An 8,747-nucleotide genomic window follows, 5' to 3' on the forward strand; every position below is an offset into this window, starting at 1 on the left:
GGCCCGGTTCGCTAGGATTCCAGCGCAGTCCTGAGCCGCGTCCCCCACCCAGAAAGGCATTATCCTAGGGACGCCCCCGACACTCTCCCTCCACTCTCATCCCTGCCAGCGTGGCAGGGAGGGGCTCAAGAGCAGGAAAGGCAGGCAATAGAACGCGGCGTTGTGAACCCCGCGGAGGAGCTGGACCGCCCGGGACCCGGGTTCTGGCGCAGCCCGGGAACTCACGTGCAGACAGCGTTGCGAAGCTGGATGGAGCCTCGCTCCCGCCGGGACTACAAATCCCAGGGGAGGTCGAGGCGAAGGGGCGGAAGGGGCGGTCTTGGGCGGTCTAGGGTGGGGCGGGGTGAGGCGGGAGGGGCCGGAGGGCCGCGCTCCCGCTGAGGGCGCAGCGTGTGAGAGATCATGTCCGGGGGCAGCAGCTGCAGCCAGACCCCGAGCCGGACCATCCCCACCACTCGCCGGGTGGTCCTCGGCGACGGCGTGCAGCTGCCGCCCGGGGACTATAGCACCACCCCCGGCGGCACACTCTTCAGCACCACCCCGGGAGGTAGGCGCGGGCTCGGGGGCGCCGCGTGCCGGCTCCGGGTGCGGGCGGTGGGGGAGAATGGAGCGGGCGAGCGAGGGGACTGGGAACCACCAACTGGACTGGGTGCTGGGCTCAGGAGCGCGGTGACTGGAAAGAACGGATAAGGGGCGTCAGCGAGGCAGCCAGGGGTCACGGAGATGTCCCCAGGGAACTAGTTAGTGGCCGCCCCCCGATTACCTGTCCTCTGGGTTCATCCTCCCGAGCCCGGGCTGCAAACTGCCCCATTTGTTTCCTCCTCCTAGAAGAGACAGCTGAGTACCCCGCACCCAAACACCGACACAGGACTGCCACATGCTGAAGTGTGCTGCATGGGAATTTAGGAGGGCAGTTCTGAGGTGGGGTGGGGTCAGGGTGGCCCAGGGATCGAGGACAGGTCTGGCCTGAGGAGTTTAGGGGACGGGATGGACTTTGTTGGATAAAATGACTTTAGGGGACAAGGAGGATACCATTCACAATACTTCTTGTAGAGTTCTTGTTCGTTCCCAAGGCACCCCCAGTTTTGCGTTGGACAAGCGCCCTCTGACGGAAGTTTTGGAGGGTTGCTGTGGGTGTTCCCTTGACCCAGCAGAGCCTCACCGGCCCCTGTGGCATATTCCGCATTTAGTGGGATCCCGGCGGAGGGGCCTGGGGCCGCGGGCAGGACGGGGCAGAAAAACATGTTCTTCTGCTCAGGGGGAGGGGAGGACCGTGTGACCTCCCAGAGAGTGGATGAGGAAGAGGAAGCTGAGCTGGCGCCGGTGGGGGCCAGCCTTGGGCTGCGCTCGGGAGCCAGCCATTCCCTCCCAGCCCGGGAGCCCCAGCGTAGTGGCGCTGATGAAACCTGCCCGCGCGTTTGCATGATGAAATCCTGGAGGCTCAGCACTTCCCTCCCATCCTCGGGCTGCTCCTGCCCACTTTTGCTCCTCTCACCTCCCCTCCACCCTCCTTCACGCTCCTTCCCAAACTACCGGAAAACGCGCCAGATCCCAGCTCGCTGCTGAGAGGCGCTGTGCGGCTGTGCGGGCCGCGCGGGCGGGGCCGCAGCCTCTTCCCCTGTCCGGTGGGGGCCACATGCTTATTTTCTCAGGCAGCTGTCCCGCCGCCAGTGAGCACAGCCAGATCTGAAGTCCTAGTATGTTTGTTCCAAAACACACAACGTGAGAGCTGCTAGGGGATCTTAGATGTTCTCGTCCAACTGTGCTGCGCATACCTCTGCCTTGTACAGAGCACAGCGTCGAGGCTCCAAAGCTGGAAAAGTGTCTATTGTCCAGTGTCGCACGGTTTTTTCAGACTGAACAAGAAACAGCCAGGCAGAGAGAGGAGAAATACTTGCTCCTGTATTTGAAATGATCCAAGGAAAAGTTCTCAGGGACCCTTCGTACCACTCAAATTCTTTCCCAGACTCATGTCGTTGCTGTTGTGCTTTCTCTCTGTTCTAATGTGTCTGTGTCTACCAGGACCTTTCCTGACAAGTTTGGGGTTCCCTCAAGTGAGGGTGTGAATCTCTGCTTGATCTGTTCAGGCTGGGCACTGAGGCAGTCCTAGGAACAAAAGCGGACCGTTTTTGCACTGTTTGTTCCTGGAGCCCTGGTGGCGCAGTGGTTAAGGGTTGGGCTGCTAACCAGCAGGTCCGCAGTTCGAATTCACCAGCCGTTCTTTGGAAGCCCTATGGGGCAGTTCTGCCCTGTCCCATAGGGTTGCTATGAGTAGGAATCAACTGCAGGGCAACGGGTTTGTTTATAGGGAACTCTGATCCAGTTCTCCCTTTACAGCAAAATTCCTCCACCCTCTGAAAGTCCTTACTTCGGGAAAAGAGAAAGGGACATTTGCATCAGAGTATAAAATATGCTCCCAAGGTCAACTGGAAGAAAGCTAGACCTACCAGTAGCCTAAGGCCAGCGATTTCTTGTCTCAATGGCCTGTGGGGCAGTCACAGCCCAGTCCTGGAGAAGCCCAGCTGGACTCTGCCAAAATCAGCATGCCTGGTCTGCCTCAGCCAAGGTGTGGAATCTTCCTCCAAAGTCCACTTCACCCCACCCCTTTGCCATCTCAGAGAGGCTTGACCTAATGAGAAAAAGTTATATCCTGTCCCCTTTTTGCTGTAGTTTAGAGTGCTGTTTTTCCACCTTTAATGTGCATATGAATTGCCTGAGGAACTCATTTAAATGCAGATTCTGATTGGTAGGTCTGAGTCTGGACCTGAGATTCTGCACTTCTAACAGACTAGCAATTGATCCACGTATCACACTCTGAGTACCCAGGAAGTAGTGGGATGTGGTTTCTCTCACCTTTTCAAACCTCTGGGGTCTAGAAAAAAGTATGAATCTGTCCAGGTGAACTTCTAAGGTTGGGTCCATAGGGTGTCTACAAGGGTGCCCATTTGTTGTAGTTGTCAGTTGCCATTGAGTCAGCTCTAACTCATGGCAACCTTATGTTTTTTTTTTTTTAAAATCCCATTTCCATCCAGTTGATTCTGATTTATAGTGACCCTATAGGACAGAGTAGAACTGCCCCATAGAGTTTCCAAGGAGTGGCTGGTGGATTTGAACTGCCAACCTTTTGGTTAGCAGCCAAGCTTTTAACCACTGTGCCACCAGGGCTCCACCTTATGTATAACAGAACAAAATGTTGACCAGTATGTGCCATCTTCATGATCTTTGATATGTTTGAGCCCATGGTACCCTTATTTGTAGGGGGTGTCATTCCCTCATGAAGAGCCAGTCACTTCCTGGGAATGACACTGCAGTGTTTGTCCCTGGTGGAAAAGAAGCAGCAGCTGGTTTGAGCCATCCCCATTCATGTAACTCCAGTTTGCTTTCCATGGTCATTAACCCCCCACAGGCTCTGCTAAAGTTAGGTGTCTGGAGAATGTGAAAGGAATTTGCTGAAGGGAGTGTTGTGTGTGAATATTTGAGTCTGTAGAGTCGTGAAATCTGTCTTAAAAGAAGTACAGCCAGAATGCTCCTTGGAAGTGAGGATGGTGAGACTTCATCTTACGTACTTTGGACATGTTATCAGAAGGGATCAGTCCCTGGAGAAGGACACCATGCCTGGTAAAGTAGAAGGTCAGCGAAAAAGAGGAAGAGCCTCAACAAGATGGATTGACACAGTGGCTGTAACAATGGCCTCAAACACAGCAAGGATTGTGAGGATGGCGCAGGACTGGGCAGTGTTTCGTTCTCTTGCCCATAGTGTTGCTATGAGTCGGAAGCAACTCGACGGCACCTAACAACAGAGTCTTGAAACTCTCCAATGACACCATACACACTCCTTCAAACAGCAGAACCTTTGAATCCATCAAAAGCCTTTCTCCACCCCTCCCCTATTCAATCTTCACATTCCTGGTTCCACGTTAGATATTTGACCCCAAAGCCTGCAAGGGCTCCTTGGGTAGTAGTCATACCTAAGACCTGTACCTGGATAAGGTTAATCAGAAGTAAGCAGGTAGGGCTGCAGGTGTTAATGGCACCCTATTGGGTTAGACAAACAAGCTCTATGCCAGGAAGCTTACCTTGGAGGAGCTCCCAAGTCTTTGGCTATAGAACAGACAGACAGCGCCGGGAAGAGGGGGAGTGGGTGGGGTGCTAAAGCTAGCAGAGCCAGTGTCCCCAGGCCTTAGTCACGTAGAGAAGAGAAATTCTTTCATTATTAAAAACAGGTTAGGAGACCTTGGACATTAAGGCAGTGAGGGAGAAGTAATGGACCATCTTCTCACATTGACCTGAGCTTCCTTTTAAAGCGCTCAGAACATTCCATGCTATGTCCCTCATTAAAGACTTTTTGACTGGGGACCTGCATGAGCCTTCCTGTTTATAAGGCATTCACCACAGCCAGCCTTGGAAGACACTCTGACCTCCAGGGTTTCAGATGCTAGTTTTGAAGATGAAGATATAACTGAAAAAAAATCATCAGCATCAAAGGTGTATCTATAGATGAAACAATTTGACAGACGTTCCCCAATAAATGGTAGAACTTGTATGATATTCAAGTGAGAATTGTCTGCTTCACGTAGCTACCCTGACAGGTCTTACATTTTGATGATGCAGAGCTAATCTTTTTAAAAAAATTTTTAATTGCCTTCAGATGTCTACATATTTCTAAAGGTATTTTCAAAGGTGGAAGGTCATTAGTATTTGAAAGAGGAGTTTGATTTTTTTACTTTCCTGAAAGAGCAAAGAAAAGACTTTCGTTACCAAATTCGGTGAAAGAGAGCAGGCAAGGTAGTACTGTATTTATTTGTTTGTATAAAGTAACGTGGCATTTTCTTGTATGGGTCATTATTTGACATCGATCAGGAAGAGGAGTTACAAACGGGCAGCAGCGTTAAAAAAAGGATTGCTTCCCAGGGTGGCTGTTTTTAAAGAAAAATGTTCATTTGTACATATAAATTCTTGCATGTTCAAACAAACAAACAAAAAGCCTGTTACTTTCTGGTCTCAGACCTGAGCCATTGTTGTTCCTCCACTATGATTCATAACACATGTGATTGTTTACATGTTTGTTCCTCTGTTAGACAGGAAATTCTTTCAGCCCAATATTACTCATCTTTGTATAGCCAGCATCTAGTGTGGGGCCAGGTGTTTAGAAGGTAAAAGGCTGAAATAAATCCTGGAAAGAAAGCATTACCACCAGGCCTCCATCTGAGCTGACTTAATAAAAATGCTTAAACTTTATTTTCTGTCTTCTCAGTTGCAGTCTTAGGATGGGTTCTCTAGAGAAGCAAAACCAGTGCAGCATATAAGTATATGTAGAAAGAGATTTATATCAAGGAAATGGCTCGTGGGGTTGTAGAGGCTGCATTGTCCCAAGTTCGTGGGTCAGGCTGGAGGCTTTTCCTGATTCACGTAGCCGCAGGGGTGGTGAGCCCAAGATCAGCAGGTCAGACAGCAGGGGTCTTGCTCACAGGCTGCGAAGATCAAGGAATCCCAAAATCAACAAGCAAGATGGCAGGTAAGCTGCTAGCTTGAGTCCCAAGAACCAGAAGTCAGATGAACAGGAGCCAGCTGCAGGATCCAGAGCAAGCAAAAGCCCACGAGCTTTGCCAGAAAGTCCACTTATATATGATGCAGGCTACACTCCCAAGGCAACTCCCTTTCAACTGACTGGCTACTCACAGCAAATCCCATCATGAAGGTGATCACATTATATCAGATCTCATCATGGAGGTGATCACATCATCACACGACTGCCAAACCACTGAGAATCATGGCCCAGGCAAGTTGACACACAACCTTAACTGTCACACAGGGTAGAATTGTTTATCTCTAAATGTCCCAGGGGCCTATGGAAGGGGCAGAAATTAACTTTCTCTGAGCTTTCTCACTTAACATAGGTAGTCCCTGACTTACGACCGAAGAACCGCACTTATGATTTGTACATCTTATCTTTAGTGATATGTACGACATACAATGTTGCAGTGTGTTATTAGCTGATGTTATCATTCTCAGATGTTCACTTACAGATGTTCAGTTTTATCATTTGCTGATCAAATTTATAAAGATACTGATAATAAAGGCCAATAATAATGAAAACTAAAAAAAAATGAGGTATTCTACTTACATCAGAAACAACTTAATGACAGAGTCATTGGAACAGAACCCTGTCATAAGTCAGAGACTACCTGTATTGCAGATAACGGTATTGCTCCAGATTAATTTCCCCGATATTTTTGAGCAGAGAGTGGAAGGAAGTGACTTTTTCATATACTGAACAAGTCAATATTGGGGCCAGGGTCTCAGCCACTAGGACTGGTGTTCTTAATTTCCTCTGTGTACCCAGCATCACTGACTAGGCAGGAGTAGATGATGTTTGCCCACTGGCATTTGGTGCTCAAGGACACAGGAAACAAAAGGCCCCTTGTAATCCAGATGGCTATACCCATGAAAGCTCTTTGAGGGAGCTCAGATACCACGCCCAGAGTACTAGGGCTTACCAGTTGCCCAGGGACACTTGTCTTGTGATGGGTTGTATCAGTTAGCTGTCATAGTAAAATAAGCCATCCCCAAATTTAGTAACTTAACAATTTTTCATTTCTCTCCATTCTTTGGGTAGGCTGGGCAATCTTTGCTGATCTTGCCTGGGCTCATGCATGTGGTTGCATATAGTTGGCAGCTGGATTGGACTGGGTGGGTTAGAAGGTCCAAGACGGCCTTACCTGCATGTCTGGAGCATTGCTGGGGGTAGCTGGAGGACTGGGGGCTCTCTTTCATCTTGGTCTCACATGATCCAGTAGTCTTCTTGTTGTTAGTTGCCATTCTGACTCATGGCAACCCCGTGTGTACAGGGTAGAACTGCTCCATAGAGTTTTCAAGGCTGCAGCCTTTTGGAAGTAGCCTCTACTTATTCACATGGCAGTTTCCAAGAGGGCAAAACAAGCTGCAAGGCCTCTTAAGGCCGAGGCCTGGGAGTCCCACAGAGGCACTCACAGTATTCCTTTGGTCAAAGCAAGCCACCGCACCAGCCCAGATTCAAGGACAGGGGAAATAGACCACTTTCAAATGAGAGAAGCTTATGTGTACAGGGATTGGAGGAATTATGGGGGCCCTGTTTTCAGACAACCTTCCACAAGGGCCAAATCTCAAAGAACAGGACTTTGTGGGAACTTACTGCCCATCTGATATGTGGCCAGCAGAGCCAGGGCCAGGTGTGGAAGCAGACCAGAATTACAAGCCTGTGAATCGGCTGTTGGTTTATGAACAGAGGAAACCTTCCTGAAAACTGGGTCATGGATCCCATGCCCCATTTTCAAGGCCTTATGCCCAGCTCCACAAAGCAAACCAAGCAGGTGGCCATGACACAAGGTGGCTGGATGCTGCATTCCACTTTGTGTCATGATGCCCCTTAGCCCCCCTTCACCTGAACTCTGCTTTCTCCCACCAAGTGTCCTGCAAGTCAGGCTTTGGGAAGGCCCTTCAGAGGACCTTGCAACACCTCCCCCAGCGTTCCCACTTAATGTCCTTGGTTTGTAGAATACTGGCAACAGGATAGCTTAGTGTCCTAGAGCTACCATAACAAATTACCACAAAGTGGGTGGCTTTAAATAATAGAAATTTAGTTTCTCACAGTTCTGGAAGCTAGAAATCCTAATTTATGATGTCAGCAGTGCTATGCTCTCTCTTTCTCTCTGTCTGTACTAGGGAAGGAGCCTTCTTTGTCTCTTTCAGCTCCTGGTGGCCCCAGGTGTCTCTTGGCATTGCTTGGCTTGTAGATGATCCTCACATGCTGTCTTACCCCATGTGTGACTTGGTTTCCCCCATCTATCCTCTTTTTTTAAAATATTTTAATATGTTTTAGGTGAAAGTTTACACAGCAAATTAGGTTCTCATTTAAAATTTTTATACAGATTATTCCATGCCTTTGGTTACAATTTTCACAATATGTCAGCATTCTCATTATTTCCATTCTGTTTGTTCTGTTTCCATTGATCTAGCTTCCCTTCCCCTCTTTGCCTTCTCATCTTTGCTTTTGGGTAAATGTTGTCGATTTGTTCTCATATAGTTGATTGTTTAAGGGAGCACATTATTCATGGGTAATATGGTTTATTTCATAAGCCAATCTATTATTTAGCTGAAAGGTGACCTCCAGAAGTGGCTTCAGTGCCAAGTTCAAAGGGTATCTTAGGACGACAATCTCAGGGTTTCCTCTAGTCTCTATCAGTGCAGTAGATCTGGCCTTTTTTAGGAATTTGAATTTTGTTCTACGTTTTTCTCCCATTCTATCCAAGACTTTCTATTGTGTCCCTGGTTAGAATAGCCGGTAGTGGTAGCCAGGCACCATCTAGTTGCTTCTGGTCTCAGGAGAGGCTGTGGTTTGTGTGGGCTATTAGTCCTGTGGACTAGTTTCTTCTTTGAGTCTTTGGTTTCCTTCATTCTTTTGCTACAGACGAGTAGAGACCAATAGCTGTATCTTGGGGTGGCTTTTCACAAGCTTTTAAGACCCCAGATGCTACTCACCAAACCAAGGATGTAGAACATTGTCTTCATGAATTATGTTTTGCCAATTTAACTTGTCCCTCGAGACTATGGTCCTAAGCCTTTTAATCCAGTAAACCAATCCCACAAGCTGTTTGGATATGTCTAGGAAGTCTCCGTAACTGTGCCCCCTACGGGCTTTATTATATATATTTGGATATATATGCAGCACACAAACATGTATGTACATACCTGCATGTGCATGTATGCAC

At 48.6% G+C, this 8,747-nt stretch overlaps 1 protein-coding gene across 1 annotated transcript in view; it reads left to right on the plus strand.

Annotated features, from left to right (window-relative positions):
• Positions 1–381: 381 nt before the first annotated feature.
• EIF4EBP1 (eukaryotic translation initiation factor 4E binding protein 1) overlaps positions 382–8,747 on the plus strand; it is a 31,693-nt gene continuing 23,327 nt past the window's right edge. Inside the window, exon 1 of the mRNA XM_004383400.2 lies at positions 382–547. Coding sequence (XP_004383457.1) covers positions 403–547 — 145 coding nt within the window. The 5' untranslated portion in view covers positions 382–402. The remainder of the gene's footprint in view (positions 548–8,747) is intronic.

The sequence above is a fragment of the Trichechus manatus genome, unplaced genomic scaffold (assembly GCF_000243295.1).
Source record: "Trichechus manatus latirostris isolate Lorelei unplaced genomic scaffold, TriManLat1.0 scaffold00109, whole genome shotgun sequence".
NCBI lineage: Eukaryota > Metazoa > Chordata > Mammalia > Sirenia > Trichechidae > Trichechus > Trichechus manatus.